The sequence below is a fragment of the Pezoporus wallicus genome, unplaced genomic scaffold (genome assembly GCF_028554395.1).
Source record: "Pezoporus wallicus isolate ANWC-B61680 ecotype Strahan unplaced genomic scaffold, APGP_CSIRO_Pwel_v1 contig_3817, whole genome shotgun sequence".
Taxonomy (NCBI): Eukaryota; Metazoa; Chordata; class Aves; order Psittaciformes; family Psittacidae; genus Pezoporus; species Pezoporus wallicus.
The window spans coordinates 9313312-9328992 of record NW_026635157.1 but is presented as its reverse complement, the minus strand read 5'-3'; the positions used below and the strand labels follow the sequence as shown (position 1 = coordinate 9328992).

At 42.2% G+C, this 15681-nt stretch overlaps 1 protein-coding gene across 1 annotated transcript; it reads right to left on the bottom strand.

Annotated features, from left to right (window-relative positions):
• Nucleotides 1-5493: 5493 nt before the first annotated feature.
• LOC130598647 (pantetheine hydrolase VNN2-like) lies at nucleotides 5494-14841 on the bottom strand. Its single transcript, XM_057408297.1, has 8 exons — nucleotides 14603-14841; nucleotides 11258-11499; nucleotides 11035-11165; nucleotides 9787-9979; nucleotides 8907-9198; nucleotides 7674-8044; nucleotides 7336-7506; nucleotides 5494-5699 (listed from the first exon to the last, which is right to left on the bottom strand). Exons 2-8 carry the CDS (start codon nucleotides 11468-11470, stop codon nucleotides 5550-5552), a joined length of 1521 nt encoding a protein of 506 aa, XP_057264280.1. The 5' UTR covers nucleotides 11471-11499; nucleotides 14603-14841; the 3' UTR covers nucleotides 5494-5549.
• Nucleotides 14842-15681: the final 840 nt, after the last annotated feature.

The window sequence follows — 15681 nt, the reverse complement described above, 5'->3', positions numbered from 1 at the left end:
GAGAACTGTACCTTCCAGCTCCTCCTCCCATGAGGCTTCTTTGAGCCCTGAGCAAGACCTGTGGAGCTCATGTTACAACTTCTCCTTGGGAATCTGGGATTGGGGTGGGCTTTGGGATGTAAGAAAGTATGGCCTTGGGAAGGTGGCACAAGGGACATGAGGCTGAACAAGAGGGACAACTCTTGCAGAAATGAAGGTCTTGAAATGCTGCATTCTGGTTTGGAAGCCACTGAAACCTAAAATTATCAATAAAGGCTTATATGTCAACAAGAAAACTTCAAGAGCCTCCATTCTTATGGACTACTCTTTATTACATTTCACAAACACTGGATTTGACTACAACAAACACATGCTGTATTCCTAGAAGTATTGAACAAGTCTGTTTCTAATTGTCCATTTGCAAGCCCAACAGACTACAGATGCCAGTGTGGCTGCACTGTGGGACATTTTAAAGGAGGTACCTGCAGGTGCCATACTTTGCTCCCACAGTTGTTTGCTGCTGCAGAAAGCAGCAACACTGTGCATGAGAACATGGTATCCTGGCACTGAAGGAACAGCAACTTAACTACTGCAGAAACTACAAGTGTTAGAGATTGTGCTATTCACACTCACCTTCCGCAGCCCACTCTCAGGAAGGCATGCATGGGCAGCTTGGTTTTTCACCAGAAAAGCTTCATTTATCTCCTCAGTAACTGGTGTATGTCATCTGAATATTGGATCACTGAAGAAGAGGTAAGGGTGTATTTCACTTACGACTTTATAGTAATGAACAGCTACAACAAACATTTTAATACTTTCACAGATGGAGCCTACAAGTGCTTCTGCTAATTCTTATTTTCTAAACTGAAAAAGAAATTAACATATTGTTGCCAATATGCAAAGTTTTTGTTTCACCAAGACTGGTCATTTCTAGTTGTGTCTGATACACATCAGAAACCCCTGGTAATGCTGTTATGCTCATCCATAGCTTCACTAAGAGGTGCTGTATGTCTGTGGTGTTGAGAGGTTAAGTCTTACAAGGTATACTGGAATTGTTTCTCTGTTGATCTCCATGACATCTCATAGACCATCACAAGCCACTGAGAAGCATTTCAATATTAGCTGTGATAAGCCTGACAATAATTGCTGATGTCTTTATTGACCTGTGCAACTTCTCTCCACTTTCCTGTCCTGGCAGTGGATGGTGACATTGCAAACACTGTTTGGATGAGGTGGGGTTACAATATGGCTCTTAATTAATTAGAAATGTACGAATTCTTCTATTCAAATTCAGGTCATGGTCATTCTGTCTGTCACTCACTATATTTGCACTGATTCTGTGTATCTGTGAGCAGTATCCCATACTGCCAGTAATTCACCTATGATAAAACGAGTTGCTCAGAAACATTTAGTATTGTGTTACTGGGTCTAATAGTTGCACAATCTCTGACTGCACCTCACTCTTCCATGTTATTTAATGGATAACTTGAGGTTATGATGGCTAAAATATATGTACAAAGACATGGCTGTAGTGTTCTCCTCTCTTTAAAAAAGCCCTTCAGATTATTAAGATTCTGTCACTCTAGTTTTGCTCAAGGTCTGCTTGCTTTAATTCAACATGTATAAGAAAGTACATTTGATTTTACACAGAATTAAAGTTTCCCTAAATTGTTACTGATCTTACTTAAGTCAGCCTTAAAATTTGGATTACACTTGTTTTAATGCAGTATTTTTCTACCATCATCTGAAGCCTTTCATCAATAGAATCTACTAAGGACTTGTTTTTCTCTGTGTCATCAGAAGTACCTTAAACAGGTGGGTCTTGTTTGCTTCCACCAACATCAAGGTATAAGGAAGAAATAATGTTGTGTGAAGAACAGGCTTTTCCAGCTCAGAAAAGTATGGAGCTCACTAGGATACAATCTGGAGCAGCTTTTGAGGTGGAGTCATTGACGTAAATAACAAAAAGTTTAATTTGATTCCTCCTCTCTGGCATACCTGCCCCAGAGTCTATAAACACTCCTGTTCTTTCAAAAGCTCAAATTCTGTCCCATAAGGAGCATGTAGAGAGGACCTTTATTTTTTTTCCTGAACTTGAGCTAACATTCTCTGTTTTCTAACTCCCACTTAGCAAGTAGGAATGTAATGGCACAGCTGGTTAAATTCCCATGAATTCAACAGAAACTGTTCTAAGTTAATGTGATTTGTGGCATCAGCCATCTATTATCTCTCTGCTTCTGTACGCTGCAATTTGCATCATTTGAAATTAGCCTTTATTACAAAATCTCACATTTCCTAAAACAGAACTTCATCTAGTCATTGTGACCGCCTCAGATGAAGAACTGGTTGGATTTTGCATCCTTCCAGGGAACCCCTATCCAAAAGCAGGGTTCATGGTTCTTGTGCATAAAACTGATGGAGCTACTCTGAGACTTTTGTAAGGGTCCATATAACTTCATCCTCTGCTTGGTTAAATTCTTGCTTTATCATCAGAAATGAGAAAGGGATTGTATGGTACCCTTCTTACCCTCTCAGTGAGAGGAAAGCTGTTCAGCAAATATTCAAAATCATTCAACTATTCTTCAGATTTGTTTTTCATGTCATTTTCAAAGAATCCAGGAATTCTGTATCCCTAATGCATGAGGTTTAAGAGTCATTTCCTGATGTTACCTAACAGTATCAATGGTATTCCCCCCCATTTTCAGCTCTGACAACCTAAGACAGTCAGCTCTGGATGTGTCTGGGAAGTAACTCCATACTTAAGAAATGCCAGCAAGCAGTATGTGAGAATTTTTTATGTTCAGTTATCATAGCCTCAGTAGTGACAAGGAAGAAAAACGTGGCAGAAAATCTACCTTTGAATAAAAGAAAAAATATTTTGTTGAAATTTATTTATCTCCCCAAGGGCCCAATTCCAGTATCTCTCATGAACTGACTCCACTGCTACAGATATTTTAGGGAAGTTTTACCTGATAAGAGAAAGATAAACCTAGTAACAGTAAGCTGAATGTCTACAGTTATGCTCAATCCAGGTCTCCCAACTGTATTCCTCTTCAGTTTCAGACAGATTTTTGTAAATCCCACATCCACTTGGCGTACATTAAATACTCAGGATTTAGAGTACCAGCAACCTGCAAAGTATTTGTTTCAAGAGTGCCACTAATGTGTTTGTAAAGCGTTTCCCTCTAAACTGTCTTTTTGTGGATTAGCGCATAAAGCTGTTGATGCTGACCAGAGATTTTAATTAAGTGATTTGACTGCGACAGAAAAAAAAAAAACAACAGAATTGTGTTCACATGCCACTCCAGTAGTGGTTTCTCTTTTTTCTTTCTTTTTTCTTTTCCACATGAGCAATTCTATGCCAGGTAATAAAAGCATATTTCACCAGAAGGGCAGCCAAGGGTGAGATTGGAGGCAAGTGGCAGGGGGCATGAGGAGCAGGTGCAGTGCTGGCTCGGCACCTGATTGTGCAGCTCTTGCTGCTAGATGAGAGGGGAGGTAGAGACCTTCCCCTCCAGTGGGGCTCCCTCTTTCTTCCATCCCTACCTGACCAGCGCCAAGGCCTGAGCTGTCTCAAGGAGCAACCAAGACTAGAACAGAAAGGTATCAGATGTACCTCTACGTCTAGGGTAGAGAGAAAAAGCAGGGTTCAGGGTCCATAGAGAGAATTATGTGTTCCAGTTAAAAACCTTTTTAGAATCCTTTTCAGCACCAGATTTTACAAGTCAGGGTAGCTCTTGCCTTTCTCAGAGTGCTTCCTTGAGCTCTCCCAGGGCAGTTAAGTGGGTGAGCAGCACTGAGGATGAATGAGGAAGCACTACCATGGGGACCACCCCCCAGGGCAAAGCTCCTAGGTGCTCTGCTGCAGACACAATTTCCACTGTATGTGCCCAACTGTGCTGACCCCAGTGCAAACCAATGGACCTGCGTGGTCAATAGGATGACACTGCAGACCTTCATAATCAGCACAGAATTGCAGAACCATGGAGTGATTTGGGTTGGAAGAAACCTTAAAGATCATCTAGTTCCAACCCCTCTGCCATGGGCAGGGACAGTCTCAGCATGCTTAGTCTTGTTTGCCTTTCCCAAACTGTTGCCTGTTATGAAGGAGACAAGGGGCTCTTGGAGTGTACCCAACTGGCTTGGGGAGCAGGGTCAGCTCCCATTCCATAGCGTAGCCATCTGCACCCTGTATGCACTATGGTGACATGGGATTAGTACTGACACAGGTTGGTCATAACTTTCCTTGACCAAAACTTCCTTGTCTGATGAAAGACTTGTCTGGGTTACAACTACAAGTCAGGTGAGAAAAGGGTGAGGTGCTACGGCACTAGCAAGCATGACCTGGAGCCCCTATCTATCTTAAATAACTGCTCCTAAGCACTACAGTCCCTCCCCTGAGTATGATCTCAGTTGTTTTGATGAAGCAAATCCTGGAAGAAACCTCTAAAGTTGTGTGCTGAGAAGGAGCAGCACATGGCGAAACAGAAATCGTGTGATTTCAGCAACTTCTGGATAACATACGTTGTTGTGTGTGGGGTGGGAAGCCACAGAGTGTTTCTTATGTGCCACACTTCACGCAGCTCAGTGCTAAGTTTGGTGTGGGCTTTTAGTGATGTGAAGGCCAGTAAATGCGAGAGGCTATGGGATAAGCATTGAGTCAGGGACCACTCAAAGGTTTATGTGGTGTGAATGAGGCCTATTTGCTGCAGAACACAATAGAAATCAGGCCCAGGATTAACCCATTGCTAGAAGTCCCAAATAATGCCTTTTTCTCACACTAATCGGTAAAATAAGTTTCAGGTACTAAAACACTGCCTAATTGCCTGTGTTTTCACAGTTTTGAAGAATTTTTCCAAATACCCAGGAGAAGGTGTTAGTATTCTATGTATATATGGTAAGTCTGATCTGAAATGCATTGGACCCAGTATGCATCTGTCATGCACAAAGCAATGCAAGCTCAGAAGGACTGAAGAACTGAGGATGCTTTACAAACCTCAGCCAGACTCAGTGCCTGTGGGGGTTATGGAGGACCACTCTCTCCCTAAGGTTGCACCTAAAACTATCTTGCATGTGTTTTTCTTTTCAATGTGGTGTCCCCTGGTGAAAATGAGGCAAAGGTCCATTGGGTATTAAGGAGGCCCTATTGACTGGTGTGTAAGGCTGAGAAACACAGACATTTAATGCTTATACAGTGTAAAAAACAGGAAGGGGCAAAAGGGACAGAAAGTTTTTCTTAGGAAAGATTTGTTCTGCAGCAAACTGAGAAACTTCACATTTCACACATTTCAGTATCAGTCTTCTTTCTAATGCTATCCTGGCAATCTACACGATATCTTTAAAAAAAAAATCTAATTAAAGATTTAATGTGACAGAGCATTCATACTGAAAATAACTGCAGTGGCTCAAGCGTTATTAACAACGTGTACACAACAGAGTGATCACATCACTTTCTCCTATATAAAGCCAACTAACACAGCTGCTGAGAGGAAGTGCAAGATTGCAGAAGAGGAATGATAACTGCCATGACTCATGAGAAGGTAGATCAACATAGGAAATTCCCCTCCTGTCTATGGTGACTGTGTAACAGCGGTGTTATGCGATGGAGACATTCGCAGAGGATGAGGCAGGTCCTTTTCATAAAGCCTTCCAAAAAGCGTCACTGTTATTAGTGGTTTTGATGTGCCATGCTTACTTTTCAAACGCCCATCACGTAGCACCTAGTTGAAAATGGAAAGAATGATACTAATAGTCCACTAACAGAGTAGCAATATTGCACAGTACAGAAAGGATAGGCCTTATGTGTTGAACATTTTAATGCAGCACTTTTGAAATATGCTCATGAGAATGAAAGAAAACAGAATTCTCTCTGGCTCTGCAATAGCTATGCCACAGTCCTTTGGACCTGAAGATCTTTAAAATTTCCTCCAGCCTCATCTTTGGGGAAAAAAAAGATCTTTTTCTCCACCTCATAAGAAGGTGAGAGTGAGAATAACTGATTTGTTGCATTCTGTTTAGTTACTCATACACGCCAATGAAGGTTATACACATATCTAAGACAGTAATTTGAAATCTTTCTCAATTTGTAGACCCCAAAATAATTTCAAGATGGAAGATGGGTATTTCAAGCTATTGACCATATGTTGCTTTTCTTACTTTTTATGGATCAATTTGAAATCACTGTGATTCACAGATGGTGAAGATGTGCAACTTTTTAAGAGGCTCTGTAATAAACAGTAAGCATGTATTAATAAAGAAAATATCGTAGAATGGTTTGGTTTGGAAGGTACCTGAAAGGTCATCCAGTTCCAAAGTCCCTGCCATGGGCAGGGACACCTTTCACTAGACCAGGTTGCTCAAAGCCCCATCCAACCTGGCCTTGAACACTGCCAGGGATGAAGCAGACACAACTTCTCTGGGCAATCTCTGCCAGTGCCTCACCACCCTCATAGTGGAATTTTTTTCCTAATAGCTAATCTAAATCTCTCTTTTATCAGTTTAAAGCCAGTTCCCCTTGTCCTGTCACTACATACACTTGTAAAAAGTCTCTCTCCAGATACCTTTAGGTAGTGGAAGCTGCTCTAAGGTGTCCCCAGAGCCTCATCTTCTCCAGGCTGAACAACCCCAATTCTATCTATTATTTTAAATTAGTCCATGGACATATTTTAACATACCAATAAATGTACGCTTTTACAGAAGTCCCATACAAAACAAATATGCAGGATGACCTACCTTGTAAAAAAATCATCCTTGTTTCCCCTAAAACTTTTCAAGTCTTTTGCACTGTCTTCATTGTCTCTTATAAGCTATTAAATACCTCCTCCAAACCAATTAGGATTTCAGCTAGCCACTTATAAAAATGTAATCTAAAGTTTATGAATGAAAACATATTTTGACGAGAACATAAGATGAAGTTTCAAATAAAAAAAACCCACCTTACAAAACCCTCAAAACCCTCTGTAACATTTTTAACTGTATATGGTCTCTGCTCTTTATGCATAATACTCAGTAATTGTTCTTGCTTGGACAATTTCTCAGAGCATTTGATTTCTTTATTTCCTGAAATTTCCATTAGCAGAAACCTGTAGAAAATAGCTCCTTGAAAGCTGTTATTTATAGATTTGGGACCTAAAATTGGAAGGCATATTTGCAAAAGAATACACTGAAGAGATTCTCGACATTTATATGTTCTCATCAGTGAGGGTTAGCTCAATCTATCCTTTTAAATGTTCCCTTGAATTATGATCTGCAGAACCAAGGAAAAGCGGTTCTTAGATGGGACTTTGCTGCCCTACTGGTTTCCAGCATTACTGCTTGGAAAACCTTGTAACAAACAGTTCCAGGGTGTTCCATTACCTCGAACTCCCCGGGGGCCAGCTGCACCCCACTGTACAAGACTTCTGGAAAAACATAGCTGGTGCCAAATGTGCCACTGAGGGAGAACATCTCAAACTTGGTCTGAGCGGTCTCCACCGGCTGCCCACATGTTTCTGGATCTGTGCTCTTGCACTTGAGCAGTGTGCATATCTGTGGGGAGGAAGATACAGAAAGGCAAAATACTGCTAAGCTTTCAACAGTCAAAAGCTGGATTTGATTACAAGAAAGGTTCTCACAATGCAGTAAAGGACATGTATTTTAGGGTGGTTGGGATGTAGGCATACACAGCCTACACTCCCCCCTACAAAAATAATTACCTGCCAGTGGTATTTTATGAGAGAACCATGAAGCCCATCAAATGCACCCAGGACATAAACTTCATCTTTGCTCTTGTTTGACATCTGATAGATCAAATGACAGCAGAGGTCTCCTTGGCAAACTGTATAATTTCCAGCTTTGTGCCTGAGTTCACTGAAAGTGAATATATCCTTCCGGACAGCTCCCAGAAATGTGTCTTCTTCTGGAAATTTCTTGATGCTTGTGGCATACAAGCTCCAGTTGATGGCTGGAGGGTAGTTGGGGGAAACACGGGGTTGTGCACTCAGCTCTGCTACCAGGAGACGTCCCTCATCAGTCTCGCTGTCGTAATGGTAGGCAGCGGGTCCCTCCGGCATGAACAGCCCACTGCCTGTCAAGGACACCCACCATCCTTCCGTCAGTCAGCACCCCTAGAACGGCTCATCAGGGGGGACAGCTTTCCCCCATGACACTGTCAGGCTTGCTCATTGATGCTATTTTCAGTCAACATGTTACAGAGAATTTTGGAAGAATTTTAAAGCACAGAACAGCTAAAATACCCACCACAGTGTAAAACGTGACCTAAACTTCACCGGTTTTGTGCTTTGCTGGATTTTGAAGCTTGGCCTCATATGGCAATTGCTTTTTTTTTGTAAAGAACTTAGGTTAATTTAAATATAAATCAGAGCTCAAAGAGTGGCATATTTGCTAAAGAAAGAAACCACAGGGGTAATTACATGGAAGGAAACACAGGGCAGTGGCTTAAACTAAGCTTAATCTATTTATAGCATAAATGTTCCTTTATGCCTTTCACTTTGGCTTCAGAAGCTTCATGCTTACAGATGCAGCTACAGCAACACTTTCTTAATTGACAATTTCAGTTTTAGGTTATTAAGTTTTGCTTAAAACCTTTTTCCTTTTTTAATTCATTTAACTTTTTTGAATTTTAATCTCAAAATGCTATTCTAAACGAAAGGCTGATAATTTAAGTAAAATTTTGTCCTATTTTTTAAATAAAATTTCACTTTTAAATAATCAAATTTTCATGCCATGGACTTTCTAATTTAAACCCTTCCAGAACAGTCAACATTTTCTTGCCTGAAGTTGTTTAATACGTTCAATAAAACATCAAGAAGATTTTTATTCTCATTGAAACATTATTTTTCAGAGACTTCATTATTTGTAAAACATTTCTGCCTAGTTCTGAATCCACTATGCTGAAGACAATTTCCTTTTTCCCAAATGTAACTCACCTGTCATTGCAAAGCTGATGTTGTGAGTATTTGCTGAAAGCAAATTGACACCCATACCCATAGCCCAGGCAGAGTGAAACTCAACCGCAGTCAGAAAGGGCAGGACGTTCATCCAAGCTGTAGGGAAGAGCACGCTGTCCACCTGCAACTCGCTCACCAGAGCCACAGCAGGCTCACGGAAAAGGATGTCAAAGCAAGTGAAAATGCCAAACTTCCCAAAGGGGGTCTCAAAGGTGATGGCTTCTGGCTCTTTTGGGTAATTAAACTGAGTTTCTCCTCTAAACAGGTTGTACTGCAGGTGAAAAAGATGCCATATTAAAAACTGAAAATAAGGCAAAATTAAGAACAGCTACTTTCATGTCTGAGATAGGCTTTAAGACAAAGCTGGGGGTTGAGATATCTGAGCTGGCTGGTCTCTGGGTTTGCATTCATCCAGTTAACACTCTCCCCCTGCAAAATGGAGTGGCTGTGCCCTGTCTGCCTCCTGGGAGCAAAGCCCAGCCAGTATAAACTGCTAAAGATGTCACCTGCTAAAGCTCTTTCTGGCTTGCCTAAAAGTGTACCAAGGACCAGCTAACATTTACTGAGTATGAAAAACTGTTACTGCTCTTTTCCCATTTACTATCATAAATGTAGCCTTTAGGTTTTTGGTGTCTGGCATACATTCTGCTACTGCAGTGCTCCTGGGAATAATGCCTGATTGAGGAAGAACTTGCCTGCTTCTCCTTCTGTTCGTAAGATTCTTGCACCAGATCATCCTGGATTGGTTGTCATTCAACAATAATGTAAAATTATTGTGTAAACCTACTGAAATTTGTACCAGAGAGATGAAAAATATACTGATAATCAATGACAGGGTGATGCTGAAGTGCCTCTTTACCTTGTGGTAACGAGCCACCAGTTTTCCCTCTGGGTCAAAGACGACATCAGTGTTGTACTGATAGCGACCATCCTTGGGGCAGCTGGGATCACTAGAGTTACAAGGCTTCTTGTCCCCAATGTTTGCAACCACATAGATGGAGTTATTCCTGGCCATGCAGCTGAGTCGTTCCTGCACTGGAGCAGGAGCAAATCTGATGTATTTTAGGGAAAAAAAAAAAAAGAACAAATTTTATAAGTTTAAGTTAAGATATGGAAGAAATGCATTCAAAATTACTATACCACTAACTGCACATCCCCAGGTGCTGAAAAGGGGTAGATCAAATCATAGGTTCTGTTCATTTCTTCTCTGTTCATAGCATCATTTTAATTTGCCCATCAATTTTACCTTTAAAAGATGTTCTCTTTCTGTTCTTCTTTCCTGTGCCCTTGGCAATATTGTTTTCTGTGCAGATATAATTCCCAGATAACACACATACAAAGATTTGGACAGCTTCAGAAAACAAGAGAATAAACCAATATGCAGGCATGAACTTGAAAGAAATTAAATAAATTTTCAGGCAGCTCTAAGCCTTGATTCCAAAAAGTGAGTTTAGCCTTCTTTTAAGATTCTTACTCTGTTTAAGATAGTGGCCCATAAGCCTCTAGTAAAAAGTGACCACAGCATTTAGAGCCTAGGGCTCCTAAAATATGCTTTCATAAAGCCTCAGAAGAGAAGAATACAAAAGCTTAGCTTGGACACAAACTCAGTCCTCTTGATGTCCGCTGATGACACCACTCAGAGCAGCCCTGCGTAATGCAGCAGACTGTGCAGGCAGATGGATTTTTAAAAGGCACTTCTTTCAGCTCTAGATAAATACTTTGTACAATATGATTTAGAAATCACCCCGCCACGTGTAATGAAGACTGAATCACTTTGTCTAATCTATGCATCTGATAGGATACTTAGAGATTTTCACAACTGATCTGAAGAGATAGTTTTGCATGTTTTAATAATTGATTTTGCCTAACATTTCCTCATTTTTCTCCTTTTGCAATTTTTAAAAGTGAAACTGTCTCAATAATTTTTACCTTGCATAATCCCATTACCATCTAATTAAGAGTTCTTTTTGATGCACCTCATTTCTACAGTGTTTGGGATTTTTAATAGAATAAAAGAATTAGCAGTCTGGGGGCATTTACTGGGAGCAGTTCCTGACTCCAGGAGACACTAGTTTAACAGCACAGAAATCAATGCAGAAGAAATCACCTTGTGGGGTCAGTGCAGGGAATCCAGTTCACCGCTGGATCTGGGATATCCTCCAGGTACGGGTAGATGGTTTCTCTTGTGAAGCGCCAGCCGTAAATGCCATCTTCAGGAGTCACAATGATGTGGGCACCCTGGCACAACAGGCTCCATTAAGAAGTCACCCATCAACAGACAACCAGGGGCAGAAAACACTACTTGACAGCACTCACGATACACCTAGTACCTGCTGGGCGGCTTCCTTGATGGCCCCTTCCAAGACATCCATGTTGCTGTTCATCAGGGCCAAAGCATCGTCAGGAGAAACAGGCTTAATAACAGCAGTTGGCAGGATGACGGCATGCTCATAGACGGCTGCAATGAAGGTGTCGGAGGCAAGGGCCTGAAGGACTGTGAGTGCAAACACCGCAGCGTGCAGGAGAGGCTGGGACAGGGGCATGGCTGGTGCCTCGCAGCTCCTAGACTGCGCTTTTGGAAAATAAACCAGATAGAAAGAGGAGGAGTAAAGACTAATAAGGAAATAATCTTTTATTGAGTAATCCAGGAAGGTTCTGCCAACAATCAGAATATTTATTTACAGTAAAAAGTCTAAGAGACATTTGTAGAAATTGAATCTTGTTTCTAATTTGAAATGCTGCAAATAAAAGATGAACAAAAGGCTAAGAGAGCATGTCAGAAGCAATGCTGATCTACGAGGGGCTCCGTGGAAAGAACACATGCACACTCCATTTGTACATCCCTATCCATGCTTCCAAAGACATCTTGGATTGAGCCTAGACTCCCTTGATTATGACACATTACCCCAGATAACATTACTGCATGTGGCTGCTATTGGTTAAAAATTCAGCCAGTGCTGAAGGCAGACCACCTGCCTGAACTACAGCCCTCATGTTTCAGCACATAGCTGATTCATCTGCACTTATAAGACACATGGTGCTGCTATGCTTCTTGCCTTTCATCAATCATAGAATCATCATAGAATCATCATAGAATCATCGAATCGTTTGGGTTGGAAGGGACCTTCAAATGTCCAGCAGGGAAGAGCCCCACACAGGCGCTTGCTCACTCTCCCCAGGTGAGATGGGGGAAAGAGAATCAGAAAATTCATGCTTGAGATAGACAGTAAAGTAAAGCAAAATGAGGAATTCATTCACCACTGATAGTCATAGAATAGTTTGGGCTAGAAGGGAATTTCAAAGGTCATCTAGTCCAACAGCCCTGCAATGAGCAGAGCCCCATTCAACCTGATTTTGAACATATACAGGGATGGGGCACCATCCACCACCTCTCCGGGCAAACTGTTCCAGTGTTTTACCACCCTTATTGTAAAGAATTTCTTCCTCATGTTCAGCCTGAATCTCCCCTCTTTTAGTTAAAAACCATTATCCGTCATTCTGTCGCAACAGGCCCTGCTAAAAAGTCTTTCCCCATATTTCTTATAGGCCCCTTTTAAGAACTGAAAGTCCACAATAAAGTCTCCCTGGAGTTTTCTCTTCTCCAGGCTGAACAACCCCAGCTCTCTCAGCCTTTCCTCATAGGAGGGGTGTTCCAGCCCTCTGATCATACCTGCAGCCTGACTCTGGACCCTCTCCAACAGGTCCATGTCTTTCCTGTACTGAGGACTCCAGAGGTGAATGCAGTATTCCAGGTGAGGTCTCATGAGAGCAGAGTAGAGAGAGAGAATCACCTCCCTCAACCGGCTGTCCATGCTTCTTTGGATGCAGCCCAAGATAGGATTGGCCTGTCATAAGTCAATGGCTTATTACAGTTGTAGCAGGTACCCTGAGTGTGCGTCCCTCCCAGGCTCAAACTGCAATGTAAACTAACCCTTGAACTGTGCTCATCTCTCTGCCTACAGCTAACATACTAGCTTGTTTCCTGAGAACAAATTAAACAATACAGGGTTTTTTTTCTACTATTTTTTTGTCACAAAAGGCATTTTTTGCACAATAAACAGTTTGAAATTACTCATACAAAGTGGTGTGTCTGAAATCAGATCTAATGTAAACAATTATTGCATAGTATTTTAGAAACAAAATACCTATATGTATATAAGTAAATAAAAAATACCTACATATACCACTAATACACAAATACCTAAAGGGGGCCCACAAGAAATCTGCACAGGGACTTTTTACAAGTGCATGTAGTGACAAGACAAGGGGGAATGGTTTTAAACTGAAAGAAGGTAGAATTAGGTTAGATGTTAGGAAGAAATTCTTCACTATGAGGGTGGTGAGGCACTGGCACTGGCACAGGTTGCCCAGAGAAGTTGTGTCTGCCCCACCCCTGGCAGCATTCAAGGCCAGGTTGGATGGGGCTTTGAGCAACCTGGGCTTGTGGAAGGTGACCCTGCCCATGACAGGTGGTTGGAACTGGATTATTGTTATTGACCCTTCCAGTCCAAACTAGTCTATGAGTCTATGGAATCGAATATTGCTATTGTAGTTTCAGGTGCTTCATAAAAATACATTTGTTAGAACGTGTGGTATGTGAGGGTAAAGAAACATAACCTGGCTAATCATTTAGCAGTCAGACACCAAGGAAAACATTTTTCACCTGGCAGTATCTTCCTCTTCACTATGCAGACCAAGAAATCTTATTTTTTGTCCAGCATCACTAAGGCTTCCTCAGGAGAAGCTGGCACTGCAGGGATTCTATGATTCTAAGACCTGTGATGTAGCGGTCCAGGGACAGGTCTCCAAGGCAGACAGCACCAAATGCATATCAGAGGCATGAGCCCCATGAGGGATCCCCACACTGGAAACATGGAAGTCACCCAGGAGCACAGGGACAAGCAAAGTCAGGGGACTTAAAAGGAAATTCTTGCAGAAAAGCTGGGAATTCCCCAGAGCAGCAGAAAGTCAGCACCAGGAGATGCCTTCCCTCTGCCCAAAAACTCTCACACATCAAAGGCAAGAGAGCCACAGCACTGAGCAATCATGCCTTGCTCCACCAGCAGAGAAGTCACCCCTGTGCTGCAGCTGAAGAAACTCATCGCCTGCCAGGTTTACAAACAATTCAGGTGTGGCATTGCTGTAGTAACGCAGTGCAAGGCAAGCCCAGGTCACAATGGGAATATAAATCAGAGTTTGGGAAATCTCATTGAAGACTAGCATGGGCACATTCCTAGCCAAACCGGAGGGCGCAGGGTGGGGGCAGGCAGGGGTGATGGAGTCAGGCGCCTGGCCCCGAGCTCAGTGCTGCCGCACCGACACTAGCTGTGTTGCCTCAGCTCACCACAGCACCGGCTGAGGGTTCTGCGGCCTCTGGGGGCAGCTCCACATTGCAGGGGGGCTGCCAGGCAGGCTGTTTGTCCAAGCAGATTCATAAGCACGCTACTCTGAGCTGACTGGTGTGAGCTGACTGATGTGAGCACACCACTCTGAGCTCCGAAAAACTCTGGTCCCAAAGGTCTCTGTTGGAAGAGCATCATGAATGGAAGCCACTTTCTAAATTTTGCCTATTGCAACCCACTTTCTTATGCTTATAGATCACTCCAGCAGAAATCTTGAAGCTATAAAGCTATACACGCACAAAAATCACTTGTGTCTGGTTGCCAGTTTCTTACCTTCTTTGGTTCTGACTCAGCTGCAGGTAGCAAAACACTTTTCTGCTGCACTTCCCTCAAAGAAGTGTTTGTTGTTACCGGTGGTTACACACAGCCTGGTCTTATACAGACTGCGTTGTTACGTGGATAATGGGTAGATTTCATTGGATTACTTTCTGTATGCTTGACTCACTTCACACAGTACCACATTTCACAATAATAGATGTTATGCAATCTTTCTAACAAAAAGAAATTAGTGCCAGTCTTCTATAGGAAAATACCTAACATACAAACACACCTAAACCAAACCACAATGGCCATCAACCAAATTCCAAATTCAAGATACTCACCAGATTCAGGGTTGGGGTCATACTACTTGCACACACTTTCCTTTAGCAGAGTACTGGTATCAGCAGTGAATGAATCAGAAGAAGCTGCCTCTCATCTGAGTCTGGCCACACACCCCCACCAAATCCTTTCTGCGTTGCAAGATGAGACTTTTGTGTGTGCCATATCTTCCTTTAGATCCAGATCCTTTTCCTGGCAGAGAGTTGTGGTATCACGCACTGGCTCCTGGGGGACAAGTACACTGAGTTTTTACTCATGGGAAGAGTGTCACATTGGATAATCCCTTGCTGGACTGAGATCTGTGATCGCACAGCAACTGACTCCAGTGGTGAACAAGGTTTTAAGAGAGCATGGCTCTAACGGTGGTTATTTTAAGCTTCCATGAGTCAGAGTACATTGTCTGGGGTTTTCAATAAACATATCATTATGCTAGACATGACACTATGTTATGTCACATGTTAGCATCTATTACATTTGAAAACAGAAAAGGTCATATGGTGCACAGCAGTGATACTCAGTGCTGGACTTCGGACACTATTTGCACTCCAAATTTCTCACCAGTTCCATAACAGAAGTATATGGGACTGAGGACCTTGAGAGTGCCATGCTGAGACCAGGAATTGTGCCAGTGTAGGGAAAAAGAGGGAGAAATTAGACTAATCGGGGTCTCTGACCTCTCTTAACAGCCACAGAACATGCACATCTTTAAACAGCAATATGCTGAAGGAAGGTCACTAGGGTCCAGCAACAGC